General features: G+C 39.9%; 2 protein-coding genes and 1 pseudogene across 5 annotated transcripts; 2 read left to right on the top strand and 1 right to left on the bottom strand.

Moving 5' to 3' along the window:
• Positions 1-1,068: 1,068 nt before the first annotated feature.
• On the top strand, positions 1,069-7,031 carry IntS2 (integrator complex subunit 2). The gene is made up of 7 exons (XM_028185117.2): positions 1,069-1,530; positions 1,619-1,992; positions 2,392-2,576; positions 2,781-3,129; positions 3,468-3,540; positions 4,292-4,475; positions 5,011-7,031. Exons 1-7 carry the CDS (start codon positions 1,241-1,243, stop codon positions 6,931-6,933), a joined length of 3,378 nt encoding a protein of 1,125 aa, XP_028040918.2. The 5' UTR covers positions 1,069-1,240; the 3' UTR covers positions 6,934-7,031.
• Positions 6,913-18,499, bottom strand: ida (anaphase promoting complex subunit 5 ida). Of its 4 annotated transcripts, none has more exons than XM_028185119.2 (13): positions 17,645-18,499; positions 17,495-17,571; positions 16,748-16,964; positions 12,885-13,018; positions 12,590-12,687; positions 11,953-12,112; positions 11,701-11,885; positions 10,378-10,615; positions 9,894-10,044; positions 9,291-9,443; positions 8,140-8,574; positions 7,910-8,070; positions 6,913-7,214 (listed from the first exon to the last, which is right to left on the bottom strand). In XM_028185119.2, the coding sequence occupies exons 1-13, from the start codon at positions 17,769-17,771 to the stop codon at positions 7,095-7,097; spliced, it is 2,256 nt and encodes a 751-aa protein (XP_028040920.2). In that variant the 5' UTR covers positions 17,772-18,499; the 3' UTR covers positions 6,913-7,094. The 4 variants fall into 4 exon arrangements, with proteins under 4 accessions (XP_028040920.2, XP_028040919.2, XP_028040921.2 ...); XM_028185118.2 differs by having other exon boundaries at positions 11,953-12,124; positions 17,645-18,496; XM_028185120.2 differs by having other exon boundaries at positions 8,479-8,574; positions 11,953-12,124; positions 17,645-18,496.
• LOC149503099 (uncharacterized) lies at positions 15,554-16,145 on the top strand (annotated as a pseudogene).
• Positions 18,500-19,654: the final 1,155 nt, after the last annotated feature.

Raw genomic sequence — 19,654 nt, 5'->3', positions numbered from 1 at the left:
GTTCGTGTTAGCAACGTCGTCAGGTTTGAGCCCCGTGAGCTCACCTACTAGTTAAGGTTACGCTGATATAGCCTCTCAAGGCTATCAGCTTAGGTAGGAAAAAAGACAAGTGTGTAGGATGCACTCACGATTTTGTGTCCTCATATTAAGGCTATCCGTGACCGCATCATGTTTATATTTGGCAGACTTTACCCGATGATCTGCAAGCGGAGTAAAATGTCCCTTCGTAAAAGGTGATACAATACAAAACTAGCATAGGTACGGCTAAGCATTAGCATATTAGCATATATAATATGCTAATGTGGAAACGTCTTAAATAATATAATAATAACAATAAAAAACACGAGATTAAGCCTAAAAGATAGTTTCGATTCAGGATCGCCGCCGTAGGGCCTTGCGCCGAAATAGTTGCAGAGCGGAGCGCTATTTCGCAACTATTACGGTGCCACGACGCAGCGGCTCGGCGCCATAACTTTCTCATCATGGCAGCCGCTAACTGTGCTCTTGATCCAGCTCATGCAGAACTTACCCTTAACGTGTCCCAACAGATCTACCCGATCCACTATCAGTTCTCTTAGACGCTTTTTTGTTAAAATAAGTAGAATCAACCTGCCAAATTTTCTCACTATGCCGCGTTTTTGACCGAAATCTATTATATTATTGTATATTATTATTATATATATATTAGCTATTAGGCCCTCTCCGGGGGTGCTTCCTGCAGCTGTTAGCACACTTTCTCCTCCTGACTGAGCCTTACAAATTTAAACCTGAAGAAACACTAAATGGACAAAATAAAACAAATCACAAACTTCACTCCTCGCGTTCCCGCCAAAAAGTCCAGTCTCAATAAATAACCACCATTTTACTGAGATTATAGTTCATCCTATATCATCTCATTTCATTTCATTTCGTTTTCATTTCATCCCATGCTTCATATTAATCAACATAATTTCATTTCATAATATAGTTTTGCATATAAAAAAATTTCATTCAAATTAAAATAAGACTTGTCTTAAAGGTCTTAGTTACCAGGTCATAAAATCCCTTAAAAAAAGGTGTTTGTATTTTAGTGATCAACATAGAACATAACATTAATATAGTGTCTAATGGTGTCTAATCTATGGAACTTAATATTGTGATCAGTTTGCTAGTTCAAGTATCTACTATGTATATGTAGATTTGTGTTTTACTCCCAACATTAATATTAAAAGCTTGTGATGTTTTATAATATACTTTCATAATGGATATTGAATTCATGAAACCAGTTCAACCACACGTTTTCAAAGCCCTAAAAGATGTTGATATTCCGGGTCTTATGAAATGTAGTCCTGATGAAATAAGACCCATAATACCATGTCTTGTCCGAATGGCCTTGATATCTCCATTAGATATCACCAGATACTGTGCAGAAGCTAAGAAAGATATACTTACACTACTTTCAGGCATTGATTTAGTAAATTTCATAGTTTCACTTCTATCTATAGAATTTCATGTTCTAGAAGCAGATGTAAAAAAAGAACAACAAATGAGGTAAATTTTTTGCTTGACAAAATTAAGTTGAGAATTAATTAAGTCTAATTCATCTTGACCTGATTACCAAATTCATTTTTGTTTTCAGGCAAAAAAGTGGATCGCAATGCATTGAGTCAACACTAATTCCAAATATAATTAATGGTATTGCAAGTGATTTTGAACAGTCTGATTCTTCTAGAAGGGTTCGCCTTGTTCTATCAGAAGTATTACAAATGCAAGCACAATTAGTCGAGTTCAATCAGACAAAAAATACAAATGCTGAATATACAATTAAGCCCTCTGAATTATTTGATAATGATGTGTATTTAGAAGAAATCACAGATGTTATATGTATAAGTTTAGCTGAAATACCTAATTTACTAAATATCTGTGATGTGGTTGAGGTTCTCCTTTATGTAAATAAGGGCCCTTCTATAATATCATGGGTGGTAGCAAATCAACCCGACATGTTGCAGGAAGGTAAACATTTTTATTGCAACTTCTCTTGGTTGTTCCTTCATTGTTCAGAATTGTAACTCTTCTGTTCTGCAGTCTCACTGTTTCTCTCCAACTATTCATATCTTATGCCTGGTGGAGAGCTCCATGTTCCAGCATTTCTAGCTGCTGAGTAACATGATCAGACCATCATTTTGATGGAGGCTCAAGCCTTTCAGGAAGGCTCTGTTTTGTTGGTAATGATGAGCCTTTCCAGGTTTTAAGGGTTCCTGTGAACTATGTAACGAAATTATTGCAGCACCTGATGTATACACACAATTGACAGCTGCTTATTGCTACATACTATGACAAAAATATCTTATACTATATGTATAATTCTGTTTTTTAAAGTATGTCATGTAAATGCTAAATGTTGCCTTACAGTAGCGGAATCACTTGTATTAAATGCTGAACGAAGTGAAGAAGGTGGCATCAGAGCAAAGGCATTAGCTACCTTGTGTGCTGTATTTCCACCTATTGCTGCCACCATAAGAGCAAAAGCAGCATCTGCTTCACGTCTACCATCTTTAGTCATTAATTTAACCTTGACTCACCATGAAGATGATCTTGTAAGTTATTATTAAAATCAATTAACTATAATAATAAATATTGAACTTAAAATGACATGACTATGATATGTTTATTATTGACTATGTTATGATATTTGTAATTCATAATAGCTGAGATAAGCAGTTGTGTCAATTATGTTCATTAATTCAATATGATTTCAAAGTCCTGTACACTTTGTTTTAAATGGTTCTGTATATTTTTAGGTGTCATTTATATCAGGTCTGTTACTTGGATCTGACCAAACTACTAGAGGATGGTTTGCTACATTTTTACGAAATTCACACAAAAGAGGTAAAGGTGATGGTCATGCTGCATTGACAAAGTTAAGACAAGAATTATTAATTCGTCTAAAAGCTGCCACAGCTGGAGTAGATGCTTCAGCTTTACTAAGATTGTACTGTGCATTGAGGGGCATTGCCAGTATTAAGTTTCAGGATGATGAAGTAGCTTGGTTACTAAGACTAGTGACACAGAAACCTCCCCCAACCCCTGCTGGAGTCAGATTTGTCTCATTAAGTCTATGTATGATTTTAGCATGTCCATCCTTAATGGGTAAGATTTATTTATTTTACAACATAGATAAATGGCACAACCCATCTGGTATTTAGTTGTTATTGAAGCCACTAGACATGTGCCACCATCACCACCAGCCACCATCAGAATGTGAATGCCACCATTCATTGCATGCATTGAGTCTGAATTGTATTATATAATGACTGTCCCATCTTTCAATCCAGAATATTTGACTGCTTTAGGGCTGAAATAGGCAGGATGATAGTACCTAGCTCTGTAGGCTCACAATACACCCTGCTACTTACCAAGAAATTGTAAAAGAAGACTTTTCAAATTATGAGCAGTACTAATTCTAATTTAATTGACTATGATTTTAGCTGCTCCAGATCATGAGAAAAAAGCTATAGAATGGGTCCAATGGTTGGTAAAAGAGGAAGCCTACTTCGAAAGGTAAATTAGTTCTAATATTTTATTATATATTAATTCTTATTATACTTAATACTTATATAGTCAGTCTCTGATTTCCAAACTACCGTTTTTTTTTTTTTTTTCTTTGATGGGTGGACGATCTCACAGCCCACCTGGTGTTAAGTCGTTACTGGAGCCCATAGACATCTACAATATAAATGCGCCACCCACCTTGAGATATAAGTTCTAAGGTCTCAGTATAGTTACAACGGCTACCCCACCCTTCAAACCGAAACTCATTACTGCTTCATGGCAGAAATATGCGGGGTGTTGGTACCTACCCGTGCGGACTCACAAGAGGTCCTACCACCCGTGAATCCAGAAGAATCCTAGTTGGTGGCCTGATGATGGTGTCCGTGATTCGTCGTTATTGTTATTGTTTTTTACTGGTGGTAGGACCTCTTGTGAGTCCGCGCGGGTAGGTACCACCACCCTGCCTATTTCTACCGTGAAGCAGTAACGCGTTTCGGTTTGAAGGGTAGGGCAGCTGTTGTAACTATACTTGAGACCTTAGAACTTATATCTCAAGGTGGGTGGCGCATTTACGTTGTAGATGTCTATGGGCTCCAGTAACCACTTAACACCAAGTGGGCTGTGAGCTCGTCAACCTATCAAAGTATTAAAAAAAAATTAAAATTGTAATTATGATAAATATTGTATTTTTATCTAGATTTAACACCGTTGAAAAGTACACAGTCTGTTCAAATCTAAGACATTGATTTTTGTTTTATAGCACTTCTGGTGTTACTGCATCTTTTGGTGAGATGTTGTTGCTGATTGCCATACATTTCCATTCCGGACAACTATCGGCAGTAGGTGAACTAGTGTGTGCAACACTTGGTATGCGTGTTCCAGTAAGACCTAATGGGCTGGCTCGAATAAAACAAGCCTTTACACAAGAAATATTTACAGAGCAGGTAACATTACAACACATCAAGGAATATTACAAGTACTTTTTTATTGCTTAGGTGGGTGGACGACTCCCAGCTCTCCTGGCTGAAAGTGTCACCGGGGCCCACAGACATTAACACGTAAATTCTGCCACCCACCACAAACCTTGAGACATTAGTTCTAAGGCTCAGTTATTACAGTACAATGACTGCCCCACCCTTCATACCGAAACGCATTACTGCTTCATTGGACAAATAGGCAGAGTGGTGGTATTTAACTGTGCGGGCTCACAGAATGCCCTATCACAAGTCATTACGCACATTGTAATTTTTGCGGCCTTGACTTTTATTACCCGATGTTATTTATTCCTTCACCGTAGAAATCATTTGTGAACATTTGTAAGTACATATTTCATCAGAAAAATTTTACTTGCTTGCGCGATTCGAACACCGACACAGTCGCATGCAACTACGAATGCACCGGACCTCTTATCCTTTAGGCTACGGCAACTTCGTTATACTTTGTGTTGAATTTTTTAGATCGCCTAAATTACATTTGCAGGTTGTGACAGCTCATGCAGTCAAAGTTCCTGTAACAGCTAATCTCAATAGCAATATTCCAGGATATTTGCCAGTTCATTGTATCCATCAACTACTAAAATCTAGAGCATTTTCGAAACACAAAGTGCCAATTAAAAATTGGATTTACCGACAAATATGTAACTGTACAGCGCCTCTACATCCTGTTATGCCAGCACTGGTAGAGGTGTATGTCAATTCTATCCTTGTTATAAACAACAAGGGTACTAACGAATATGTTAACAAACCTATAATGGAAGAAGAAATCCGTAAGGTTTTTAGAAACTCTATTTTTGGAGCAAATTTTGATGTAAAAAATAAATCAATAACTCCCATGGAAATAGATAATATTGAACAATCTGTAGAAATAAGACTAGAAAAACCAACGTTAGCTTCGCAGTTGTTATTGATTTATTATTTGCTACTTTACGAAGATGTGCGATTGTCAAACACGGCAACGTTGCTTGCTAACGGTAGGAAGGTGAAAAGCTATTCAGCAGCATTTTTATCAGAATTGCCAATAAAATATCTATTGCACCAAGCCCAAAAAAATCAACTCTCTTATGGAGGTCTATTTAGTCCACTATTACGACTATTAGCAACACACTTCCCGCAATTATCTTTAGTCGATGACTGGATGGACGACCAAGTGTTTGCTGATATGAGTCGCTGTTATGTCGATTTCAATCTTTCCGAAACCACAATAAACGATGGATTCCTAAACATTGATGATAATCCGTACAAAACAGGAAAAGTTTTAAAAGCGATGTTAAGTAAAAATCCTACAGATATTTGGCCTTTTGCTGAGATATTCGTTAAATATATAAAAAGTGTATTAGGTGATAAAGTTCCTAGACATATACAAGAGTTATATCGGGAAGTTTGGTTACGACTTAATACTGTTTTACCCCGATGTTTGTGGATTATGACGATCAACGCTCTTCTAGATATTAACGGCATAGGCATTAAGAATGTTACTATTACACAAGAAAATGTTTTAGTTGATCCTTTACAAGTGCTGCGTTGTGATATGCGAGTATACAGATGTGGACCTATATTAAAAATTATTTTACGAATTCTTGAAGCAAGTTTGGCAGCTTCTAGAAGTCAACTATCACGTCACTTGCTCGATAAACCTTTATTAGAAAAAAGTGGCCAACTAACTTCCGATTCAGAAAGAGAAGAACTAAAAAATGCTTTAGTTGCAGCTCAAGAGAGCGCGGCCCTTCAAATATTATTAGAAGCCTGTCTAGAAACACCAGATGACCAAAAAAAACCTGAACTTATGTGGTCCCTTCGCGAAGTCCGAAGCATAATTTGTTCTTTTTTACATCAAATATTTATATCAGAACCCTCTCTAGCAAAACTTGTGCATTTTCAAGGTTATCCCCGAGAACTTTTACCAGTAACAGTACAAGGCATTCCATCAATGCATATCTGTTTAGACTTTATACCAGAGCTATTAAGCCAAGCCTCTCTAGAAAAACAAATATTTGCTGTTGACCTAGTATCTCATTTGTCCATCCAATATGCTTTACCTAAAGCAATGTCAATAGCCAGACTATGTGTGAATACTCTTTCAACACTATTATCTGTATTACCTAGTGATTTGCGTCTGGAATTATTCCAACCGGTTCTCAAGTCTCTGGAAAGGATATGCATCGCCTTTCCATCACTACTAGAAGATATTACATCTTTACTATTGCAGCTTGGCAGGATATGCGAATCCCAAGCGTCACTGGGACACTGTTGGAATGACACTCCCATATTAGGCGAAACTGCCTACGTTGATTCTGAAAGGCAACCTGAAACTAAAGTTCTAGTAGCGGAGGTCCTCAGTAGAGATATAAGGGTGACAATGAATGAAATTGTAAAAAAAGCTGTATTAAATGATAAATTATATTAAGTAAATCGATTTGTAAACTACTACATTTCTTCAAATGTGAATGTTATAAAAAAAGTGACATGTTCATTTTTTTCATTTAATAAAATGTTTTGAATGTTGTTATGTTTTTTATAAATCCAATTCAATATAATTTAGTGGTATGTAACAATTCGGTATTGTTGTTAATACATGACTAATAACATTTTAGTTGCTTCGACTGGATTTTGTTGATCAAGTTGTCTATATAACCACGCACATTGATTCCGAGCTGATTGATTACCAATATCATTATACAAATGCGCCTGAAACAAAAATTGCAAATTTCATATTTTGCACAAACATGCATATACATGATACGAGCTAACAACTGCGCGTTCTGTATATATTTAAACTTATTAAGTATAATATGTCCCCGGTTATCTCTGGACAAGTACAGAGAATCCTAATTTGCGTCTGGTGACCGTGTGTGATTTATCCCCAATTATTTATTTAAATTTAGAATAAACCCTTTATTTATTTGACTTTTTTTTTAAATATGGCCTCCAATATTTGTGACTATGAATATTACAACATTTAAACCATTCACAGTGTTATGTCAAGATTTGAAAATGATCTTGCTGACGGCGGTGTAGGTATCAAACCTGTAAATTTTATGAATACATAATATACGAAACCCCACGTATCCGTATCATGTACTATGAAATATTTCGTTTAAAATAATACAATGCAATTAAGACTTCGACATCGTGTCTTCAAAAGGGTGATGCTGTTCACATTGTGTTTTTTGATGAGGTCCAGACATGACACCAGCTCCGCTGTGAACTTGTTTACCCATAGCAATAGACAAAATTAAATAAGACCATACATATTTATAACAATTTGAACTTATAAGTGGTCGAGTTTAAACATGTACTTGGAATACTTCAGTTGGTAATGAATACGTATTGGCAATATTTAAATGTTAATGATTGAGTTTGAGCATACAATAATTAAATACCTGCAAATACAGAGTTTGAACCAATCGAGAATGAGCTCCGACTTTAGTGAAGTTCTTTTTAACTAGTTCTAGGGCCTCACAGCAGGACTGCAGTACGTTAGTGCGTGATTCACCTGATATAGGTGCTGAAGCTATGCGACATTTCGTGTACAGCAACATGGCTGGAACAATAAAAGTAAATTACTTTCTTGTTTTTTTAACACTTAAGTTTGAGTTGAAAAAATAAATACCTCTTCCTAAATCATACGCACTACCGTGCGCCATAATGAAAGGTAATGCTTTTCTAGCTAGAACTAATGCGTTTTTCGAACAGCCCATATTCAACTGTACATTGGCTATGTGCATTTCAACAGTTGTCGCCCAATAATGCAAGTGATACTTCTTTGCTAAGGCTAAAGCTTCGTTCAACAGCATAATGTTCGCAGACTGTACGCTACTAAAGCATTGTTGTACTTGTGACATGAGTACCATGGCTTTCAGTCGCAATGAAATGAAATGGTAACTATCGTCTTCAGTTTTACAAAAATCTAATACGTCTTGTAAAGAATCGAGAGCCTCCATCGCATCACCCTTTAAGAAATACATTTCAGCCTTCAATAGTTGACTTTCCCATCGGTCCGATGATGCAAGCTGGCGTATACCTTCATCTGCCTCTTCCCATTTACCTGTGAAATCAAATTTGGTAAATGCAGGGTTATATCAGGTTTAAAGTAAAAATCGTTTGCGTTTCTTGCACTGACTGACGAGTACGACTATTAATTCATGTCTTTAAAAGAACGAATGACAATAATTGAATAATTCAGCAAATACTTCATCTTGTATTGAATTGTTACAAGATCCTATAGACATCAATGTCGACAAGGAGCCTTTTGAATTAATTTTTTATTATTATTTCTTCGATGGGTAGACGAGTTCACAGACCACAAGGTGTTATGTGGTTACTGGAGCAGACATCTATAACGTAAATGCCACCACCCACCTTGAAATATGAGTTCTAAGGTCTCTGTATAGTTACAACGGCTGCCCCACCCTTCAAACCGAAACGCATTAGTGCTACACGGCAGAAATAGGCGGGGTGGTGGTACCTACCTGTGCGGACTCACAAGAAGTCCTATACCACCAGTAATTACGCAAATTATAATTTTGCGGATTTGATTTTTATTACAAGATTGTTATTCCTTCACCGTGGAAGTCAATCGTGAACATTTGTTAATTACGTATTTCATTAGAAAAATTGGTACCCGCCTGCGGGATTCGAACACCGGTGCATCGCTAGATACGAATGCACCGGACGTCTTATCCTTTAGGCCACGACGACTAATATTTTCATAGTGTCTATCAGTTCCAATTAGTCAGATAGTGTTCGTATAACATTCTATACCAGCTAAGAGCGCGCGGTGTGCACAAACGCGTGCAGCGAGCGCGGCGGTGGCGGGGCAGGGGAAGTGGGCCGCCAGCGCCGCACACAGACCGCCCGCGCCGCGCCACGCCGCCACACCGAGCGCGCCCGCCGCCTCCGACACGACACTGCATTCTGCAACAACACGCCACAAGTTCACACAACATTTCATTGTAAAGATTATAATATGATGTGGTAATGTGGATTACCGAAAAGCTTCTTGGGAATATAGAAATATTTAAAGTTGCGTACGAGCAGTATTTTTTTTGTTTATTGCTTAGATGGGTGGACGAGCTCACAACCTGGTGTTAAGTGGTTACTGGAGCCCATAGACATCTATAACGTAAATGCGTCACCCACCTTGAGATTTAAGTTCTAAGGTCTCAGTATAGTTGCAACGACTGCCTCACCCTTCAAACCGAAACGCGTTACTGCTTTACGGCAGAAACAGGCAGGGTGGTGGTACCTACCAGTGCGGACTCCCAAGAGGTCCTACCACCAGTAAATTAATTCAGTTAATAATTTATATTGCATATAAATTGATAAGATTTATCTACGATATATTGTATTCAAAACAAAACTTACTAGCATTGAGATTGAGAAGAAGCTGGCAATTAACTGAAGCCATTTCAGTGAATCCGTACAGCGCCCAAAGAGCAGCCGTATTCGCGAGTCCCGCCACGGTCAAATCAGTCATTGAATGGAGATAATTAATCGTATCTCCTCTGGTTATAATCTGTGCAAAGTATAAAAATCAGACCTGCGATTAGTTGTGCCAAAGTGCATTGTGAGCACGCATAAATAGTTAGCACGATCTTGCTTGTTTCTAGCGCAAATCAGCTATACGTTCCATGACAGTGACAGAGGTCCATATGCGTGACAGCCATTATACAATACTCTGACTTCGACCTCGTGTTCGAACGAAATAGGTGACGACATCTCTACTGGGGCTCAGGGTAGATACTATTTTTACACGCATACTTATATTTACATTTAAATACAACTATCTATCTGAGCTCAGATTTGATTTGATATCTACTAAAGAAAGCAAGCTAACATCGGGCCTAACCTGAAAAACGTCGGCGGGTTTGGCTGCATTGAGCGCAGCGTGCTGTGCGAGCAGCTGCGCGGCCGAGGCTAACAAGCGGGGCGCACGGGGGGAACGTGGTGCGTGAGCGAGCAGAGCGGCGCGGGGGGCCCGCCCTCCCGCCAGCGCACCCCACGCGCCCGCCGCACCTACGCATGCACTGTCCCCCGCCTCCTGTGCACGAGACACAGACTCCCGCACGCTCTCCATTGCTAGCTCTCTGGTAATAAACGATTTCCGATTATTTTCAGGCACAGCTCATAAATATTAATAACAATAGAATAAAAAATATTAATTTCGAGTGCTTATATTTTTAGGCAATAATATTTCTATCGTAATTTTTCCATAAAAGAAACAAGTTATTTTGGCCAGGCACTACAGCAGATTTGTGGCTATGTAATAAATACAAAATGATAACAATCTCGAGAGGCTCATCATGACTGGTAAAGTGGATGGAAAAAGGCCTCGGGTCGCAGTCCAATAGTTTGGTCAGGACCAGAGGAGGATTATCCGTAAGGCGTATAGTTACAAGGGGCGCGCGAGCTCAGAACTTTTAAATAAATAAAGAAAATAACATATCGACGATTAAGAACTAAATGCTGATCTATAATCTAAATCTATAATAGATTATATTGCACAAGCATCGATATACTACGATTATGCAATATTACGGGTTGTTGTTATTATAATATTATGTTCGTTCTGTCGTCCCTCTTGATTTCTTCACAGTTATAATGTCATATTTCATTCGTGCATTAGCGTAAGTACAAGGGTCCTAGCCTACTAAAGTCTAGGGTTTGATGATACAACATCATCGTAATTAAAATTTATAAGTATTATGATGGCCATTTATGGCCGGTACAGGGGCGCCGATAAAGTGATTGCTTAGGGCGCTCTGGACCTTTAATCTGCCACTGGTCACGACCCTCAGCAGTGAGGAATACGAGGCAAGGGGGAGGAATAAAAAAAAATTGTATAAAAAATACACTTTACACCTCTTTGGCCGTTTAAGATAGTTTTCAATAATATTACATTTCAATAGTTCAACTTAATTAACTAGTTTATGACCGCGCTTCGAGTTCTTATGCTTTTAAACGAAATATAGTATACCTAACAAAGAAATCAATTAGAAAAATCCATTCCAGCAATCCGCTTTTGAATTTTAATTTTACCAAAGCCAAAAAATATATAAGATTTATATTGTTAATTACGAATTATGATAGGAATAGAAAGACGTGTTTCACTTTTTTCCCACGCAATAAGTGTACCTGAAAAGAGATTATTTCTAAGAGATATTTTACTCACTTGTGACCAAAATGTGTGTGCATTGCAGCTCGATTCAGAGCCGCGTAACGGAAATGTTTATTTCTATCCGTGCAAATATTGTTTCCGGGTAAACTGAATACGGTCCGATCAAAACAATTATAAAGTGAATCTTGAGCACCACAAAACTCTTTCATTCGTAAGCAATTCAAGAAACTTAAAAAATGCTAAAAATAATAAACATTCATAAACAATAAGAAATGTACTTCTAAGTAAATTACAATGCGTACTTACAATATCTGAGTAGTCTGGGAGATCATTTATAATTTGCATTATCATTTTTTGCAACTGAGGTGGTGGTAGAGCTTTTTTCTCGTTGATTTGTAACAAATTTGCTTGCTGAGCTGTAAATAATTCTGCTTGTTTCCTTGACCATTGCCCTTCCTCCAATAAACTAGAAGAAAATCTAAGGACACTGCTTATTGAATAAAAAACTTGTTAGATGCATAAAAAAGTTCGTTTAATATCTGCGTAATTACTGGTAGTCATGAATTTGACCATTAGCACGATAATAACAGTCATACCGTCTGGTTTGAAAATAGAGAGCAGCAGTAACTCCAATGGATTTGTAATATCAAGTCATAGAGGCATGAGAATGGTGGGTTTATTAGTCATTACGAACGAATCTCTTTTTGGAATTTTATTAATAAAAATTACCAGTACCAGTACTAGTTGCTTTTGTTCATTTGGTAAGTTCCGTTTTGTTTGTTTCAGAAAAATTTGAAATTTACTCTTCAATCTATTCTACCAGTTTCGATTTTTTAACAATTTCCTTGCCCTTATTGTTTAGGTGGGTAAACGAAATCATAGAAAACCTGGTGATAACTGATTACCTGAACCCACAGGCACAAATCAATCAAAACAAACATACTTGTTCCGATCTACAATATTCATTTTAATTGACAGCTCAAGTGGTCGTGGGTCTTCATTAGTTGCTGATATTCCAACTCCTTCCATACTATTTAATTTCTGAAAAGATCAAAATTTTATTATACATAATCAACACAAACTCATTCATTAATTTAACAAAATTTATCACCATAATTGAAGAATTTACTTTTATCCCAACTTCTTTAGAAATACAATCAAGATTCAATCTTTCATCATATAATTGTACAGTACAAAATTGGGTATTTATTTAATATATTTTTAAAATTAAGACTGACCTCCTTGCTTAACGATCGCATCATAAGGCCAGGCCTGCCCTTCTGATAATAGAGACAAAATGTTTTATAAAGTGCAACTGTCTGCACAAATGTTAATTTCTCTAAATTCAACAATATTCTTCTAAGATACAGCCCTGAAAACAGTATGCGATTTCATAAATTCAGTTATAATTGTTTACCAAGCTGCCTTTGAGTGTATGTGATCAATATGTTTCTACATTTATACATAGCTTTGGAACGCAACTTAGTTTATATGGTTCAATAGATTTTAAAAGTTATGGCTGAACTGCTTATATAACTTTATTTATTACTTGGATATGTGATCAACTTTGTGACCACACGGTGTTAAGTTATTACCAAAGTACATTGATTTTTTTTCTGGCTGAGGGGCCAAACCTCCTACGGGATTCTCACGCCTAGGGTCCGGGCGGGGTATGTGGAATTGGTCCGCGACTGCCAACCGTGGGCTCAAAAATGTTTTTGAAGTTATACTTCTTTAGGCGCGTTATGAAAAATTTATGAGAGTGAAATTTTACGATGCGCACGCACCGTGACACAAAATTAACAGAATTGAAGTTGCCCACTAAATCGCTCATTACAATATGACCGACGTAACTTGGCGAGTCTGAATATAGCCGCAGGTGAACTTTCGCGCATGTACACTCGTAAAAAATGTGTTGTGTTATTAGCATTCATTTTTTAATAATATAAATGACAAAATTATTATTTAATATAATTAATACTAAATATTATTAAATTATTAACGTTAAATATTTATTATTAATTATTTAATATTTAAAAAAAAAAAAAAATTTAATAGAAATAAAGTATAACTTCTTACGCGCGTACATAAGTACACGCACCCTTTTTTAGGGCGCTACCGCACTAAACGACCCCCCTGCACTTTTACACCCGACGTCCGATCTCCGTCACGCAGACCGAGAGAACCGGGCGGATCGCCTCTACGTTCCGTCGCCGCAAAACGGACCGCGCCTCAAACACGGCACGCCAAAACTTCCGCCGGGCCTCCGCTTCCAGGTCCAGGTTCAGGGAGGGGTTCCCGCGAGCACGCACGCCTACTCGAACGAGAGGGTGTGGTACCCGCAAACTGACCTGATCGTAAACGCGCGCTGCGGACGTCGCAACGTTGTCGCGGCGTGACACTACACCGCCCTGTAGCCCTGTAGCCAATGCCTGAGCCATCAACCGCACGAAAGTACACAAAGTATGTACAGCACAACATGAATGTTATAACCCACCTTAAGACATGTGGTCAAAGTCTAAATTATACTGTATAATAAGTATACTGGTGATGGTGGTAACCCACAAGTGGCATATTGTAGGCTAACACATAAAACCATCGTGTCGCTGGACGAGGCCGGAAAACTGCTTGAGCGGGTGGTGGCCGCCCGCATCGTCCAGCACCTGACGGGGGTGGGTCCCGATCTGTCAGCAGAGCAGTTCGAATGGAGGGAGGGCTTCTCGACCATCGACGCGGTGATGCGCGTGCGTGCGTGCCTCTCTGGAGGCTGTGAGCCGGGGCGGAGTTGCACTGGCGGTGTCCCTGGACATCGCCAATGCGTTCAACGCCCTGCCCTGGTCCGTGATCGCAGGGGTGCTGGAGTATCACGGCGTCCCTGCGTATCTCCGTCGGCTGATCGGGTCCTACCTCGAGAACAGGTCGGTCGTGTGCACCGAGCACGGTGAGGCGGTGCTCCGCTTCCCCGTCGAACGCGGTGTCCCACAGGGGTCGGTCCTTGGCCCTCTCATGTGGAACATCAGCTACGACTGGGTCCTGCGGGGCGCCATTAGCGCCCCGCTCCAGGGTCTGAGCGTAGTTTGTTACGCGGACGATACTTTGGTCGTGGCCCGGAGGAGGGACTTGCGCGAATCTGCCCGTCTTTCTTGCGCGGGGTGGCCTTCGTCGTCGGCAGGATTCGAAGGCTGGGTTTCACGGTGCCCGGAGAGCGCTGCCTCGGGCCCACCTCGTGATTGGAAGCGTTCGCGTCGAGATCGAGGCGACCGGGTTGCGGTACCTCGGTGTCGTACTGGACGGTCGTTGGAGCTTCCGTGCTCACTTTGAAAGATTGGGTCCCCGACTGATGGCGGCCGCCGGCTTGCTGAGTGGGCTGTTGCCGAACGTCGGTGGTCCCGACATGGTGGTGCGCCGCCTCTACACGCGGGTGGTGCGGTCAATGGCACTGTACGGGGCTCCCGTGTGGTGCCACGCTCTGACCTGCGAATACGTCGCAGCTTTTTTTTTCCTACCTAAGCTGATAGCCTTGTGAAGCTATATCAGCGTCGCCTTAACTAGTAGAAGAGCTCACGGGGCTCAAATCTGACGACGTTGCTAACACGAACCCTAGCAAGAGCCGTGCTTCGCAGAATCTACCCACTGAGAAGATCCGGCGAGAAACTCAGTGGGCTGTGCCTGAGGGTTAGTTTACTCGTCGAGCCGCAAGCGACGGGTTCGACGAGAACGATGACCGGTGCTTGAGGTACCTAGAAGCACCGTTAGTGGACCGAGCGTTCCGACGTCCGCAGCGCGCGATTGCGGTCAAGACGGTTCACGGGTACCGCACCGTCTCGTTCGAGGCGTCGTGCGTGCCCGCCGGGACGCCTCCTTGGGACCTGAAAACGGAGGCGCTCGCTGCGGATTACGCGTGGCGATGCAATCTTCGCTCCAGGGGGGAGCCGCGTCCCGGCGCGGCAGTACTTCGAGCGCGGAAGCTTCAATCTCGGCGTGCCGTGCTCGAGGCGTGGTCTCGCCGCCTGGCGGACCCCGCTTATGGGCGACGGACCGTCGAGGCGATCCGCCCGGTCCTCTGGGACTGGGTGAATCGCGATCGAGGACGACTCACCTTCCGGGCGACGCAGGTGCTCACGGGACACGGCTGTTTCGGTCGCTACCAGCGCCTCGTCGCCCGGAGGGAGCCGACGTCGAAGTGCCATCACTGCAGTGGCTGTAACGAGGACACGGCGGAGCACACGCTCGCGTATTGCCCTGTTTTCGCGGAGCAGCGCCGCGTCCTCGTTGCAAAAATAGGACCGGACTTGTCGCTTCCGAACGTCGTGACTACGATGCTCGACAGCGATGGGTCCTGGCAGGTGATGCTCGACTTCTGCGAGTCCAGGCGGCGGAACGGAAGAGGGAGAGCTCTTCTTCCCTCTCGGCGCCGGCCCGCCGCCGCCGAGGTGGGGGTCGGAAGAGGGCGTTCGTCCAGCTCCGGCCCCTGTGAGGAGGCAGTCTCCTCCCGGTGATGGTCACGGGTCGATCTGAGGGGGCTGAAGCTGCGCCGCACGCTACCGTCACTCTAGCGCGCTGGCATCAGGAGGATGGGACGACGCGTCAGCGGCTGCGGCCTGCGAAGCGGTCTGCGTTGTCGTCGCCAAACTGACTGTAGAAGAGCAACCCGGTCGGCGATGTATCGCGTTCCGAACCGGCAGGCTGGTCCATCTCATCCCGCGTGTAAAACCTCACCTAAGCTGAAGGCGAGGGTGGCAAACTCCCGCGGTGCACATATTAGTTTTTCTTGCTATTTGTTTATTTCACTTTTACACTAAACACAATATTGCAAATTATCCAAGCACAACAATGGCGGAGAATTTTAGGTGCGTGAGAGCAGACGTATACACTAACGCGCATGCGCACTTGTCAGTACCCAGGGAGGAAAAGTTACACTTTTTTCCCTGTACAGCGAGAGGAAAAGTTAGACTTTCTTCCCGGTACAGTGGGAGGAAAACTGAACTTTCGGTGTAGGTAGGAGAAAAAAAGATATTACTACAATCGTTTAGACATTGTTATAGCTTGTTGTATTTTAGTTATTTTAAATATTACATAAACTTTTTTTTATAACACTCACCTAACACACTGTACCTTGTTATAATACAAGGATTGGTCTCATTCTGCTCAATCATAAGTTTGTCAACAGTTGATGTGACACAGTCCACAAGAGCACTAATTCCATTCACATAAATATTCTGCAGTCTAACACAAAAATTTTGTAGGTGAACACTTAATAAATTGTACCGACCATCCGTGAGAAGTGATTCTAATTCTTTGAACTCCATGTCTGGACACTGTAATCAATATTGTTATTCATAATCTAGGCAGCGGCCTGGTTATGCCCCTGCCATTGCTGGCATTCCATGCATGACGGTAACCACTCAACATCAAGTGGGTCATACGCTGGTCTGCCTACAAAAGTAAAAAAAAAAAACAAAATAGTTTATTACTATTGCTTATGGGCAAGCTTATCTCAATTTTCTTGTATTACGGCTGACTGACCCTTTAAAATGGAATTCCTAATAGCTTCACAGTAGAAATAGGCAGGTACACATCTCAATCAGATAGAAATTAAAGGCTACTGGTATTAAAGCATATTTTAAGCCTTCTTGTAGGTATCATCATGCATTCTGGTAATTACTTAATATGTGTTTGTCTATGAGCTTCTTTGCCCGTCTTGAGCAATAAAAGTTGATCATATTCAATATTAATTTTTTTAGAAGAAATATTACATTACATAGCAATTTGTTTCAAAAACAAATTAATAGTTTCGTGTTATAAATCTTACTAAATGGTTTATTAGCTGAACTTATAAAATATTTACCTGTATTAATTTGAGGGCTAGCATACAAAAATCCTTTCTATATTTTGGAGCCACAGCGCAATCCACCATTCTTTTTGCTGAAATAATCCGAAATAAGTGTTTTTTTTTACTTTTTAATTGAATAAATTCATACATCTTTCAATTACAAACCTTCTATTTTTAAAAGTCCATATTCACGAATGAAAGCTACTACAGCAATTTTGTGAGGCGTAATGTTATCAATATTAGCTCTTATGTTAATTAATTTTACAAAGTCTAAATTTTCACTAGGTTCCATTTGAAATATTAATAAAAAATATTTAACAGTGCGGTAAAGTTACGTTTACTTTCCAGTAGTAAAGGTTCACGTATACGTTTTCAAAGTAGAAGCTTGTAATTTTATTTGGCCTTGTTTCCATGTAACATTAATTTTGTTCCTGTGCTATTAAAGTGTACCTAATAACTATGATTACATATAATACATATTACACCTATTTTAGAGGGTCCTAACTTAACGTTTGTTTGTTTTATTAATATTATTTATTTGTTTTATTTTTTATTGTGGCTCACACGGCTTGTGCATTAGCCAGTGTCAAGTAATAAGATTTTTTCGCCGTTTTAATTATTTACAGTTTATAAATAATAAAAAACGAAGGAAACTGTTCATGTTGGCCATTAATAATATCTTAAAGCTTAGTCTTTAAGCTAAATCTTTTATTTTTTTCTTATTTTGTTATATTATGAAAAAAATATATAGAAGAGAAATAAGATTACTTTGAGAATTTAATTAACTAAGACGATTAAGTATTAAATCTAATAGTAGATTCGAGTCGATTCTTTTAAGGAATACTCATAGAATTAGTATTTTAACTATATAACTAGTTGTAGGTACTTATTAACTCCATGGGAATACTGATAGGGTGGACTAGCGGCTATAGCAATTAATTAAAACGTAAATTAAATACATGAAAACATTGTTTTGACTTGTTTATGAGAAAATATAATTCAGAATGACACCGCCCATCAAAAGTAAAAAGAACTTATTACAAATTCAAATATAGTGCATCATAGACAATTATACGTGGACAGCATCACTGATAGGGTGGACTAGCGGCTATAGCAATTAATTAAAACATAAATTAAATACTTGAAAACATTGTGTTGACTTGTATATGAGAAAATATAATTCAGAATGACATCGCACATCAAAAGTAAAAAGAACATAATACAAATTCAAATATAGTGCATCATAGACAATTATACGTGGACAGCATCACGACCTTCCAACACCTTCTCCTGATGTTCACTCATGTTGCCGAGACACGTTTCTATACATGCATTAATCTTGCAATGTGTCTTTCAAATTTTACTTTTGACAATGGTTTTGTCATTACGTCAGCTAACTGAATTTCTGTGGGACAGTAGCTAATATTTATTAATCCATGCACGAAGTGTTCATGTATAAAATGGTACCGCACGTCTATGTGCTTAGACCTTTTGTTGAAGGATCCAGACTTCACAAGTTGAATCGAACTTTGGTTATCAACATGTAGATTTATTTTTACGTCCAAACCGGTTGTTTCCTGTAATAGAGATTTGAGATACAATGCCTCTTTGCAACAGTCTGCTGCGGCTATGTACTCGGCTTCAGTCGACGATAGCGCTACTATAGGCTGCCTCTTGGATGCCCATGATATTGGTCCATCGGCTATCATTAGCACGGAACCAGAAGTGCTTCTTCGCGTCAATGGGTCTCCAGCATAATCCGAGTCGCTGTAAGCATCGATGCTCTCTATCGGTTTGTTTCGTTTGAACAAAATGCCTTTATGTTTGGTTCCCACTAAATATTTGAATATTTTCTTCACTTTTGTAACGTCTTCTCTAGTGGGGTTTTCGACCTTCCTGCTAACTAGATTGACCGCTTGTGCGATATCTGGTCTGGTTCTGGTAGACAGGTACAGTAAACTTCCCACTGCTTCCCTATAGGGATATTCCTTCTCCTGGGCAGTTTCCTGTATCGACTTTGAATCGCTACTTGCGGGCGTGTCACAAGGTTTGGCATTTTTCATGTTGTATTTTTCCAGTACGTCATTTATGTAGGATCTCTGAGTAAGAATTATTCCTTCTTTTGAGTTTTTTATTTCCATACCCAGATAAGTACTTGGATTTTCATTCTTTTTC

Source organism: Bombyx mandarina, chromosome 04 (assembly GCF_030267445.1).
Source record: "Bombyx mandarina strain Sakado chromosome 04, ASM3026744v2".
Lineage (NCBI taxonomy): Eukaryota > Metazoa > Arthropoda > Insecta > Lepidoptera > Bombycidae > Bombyx > Bombyx mandarina.
Note: the sequence above shows the minus strand (reverse complement) of the source record. Positions and strands in the feature narration are given on the sequence as shown.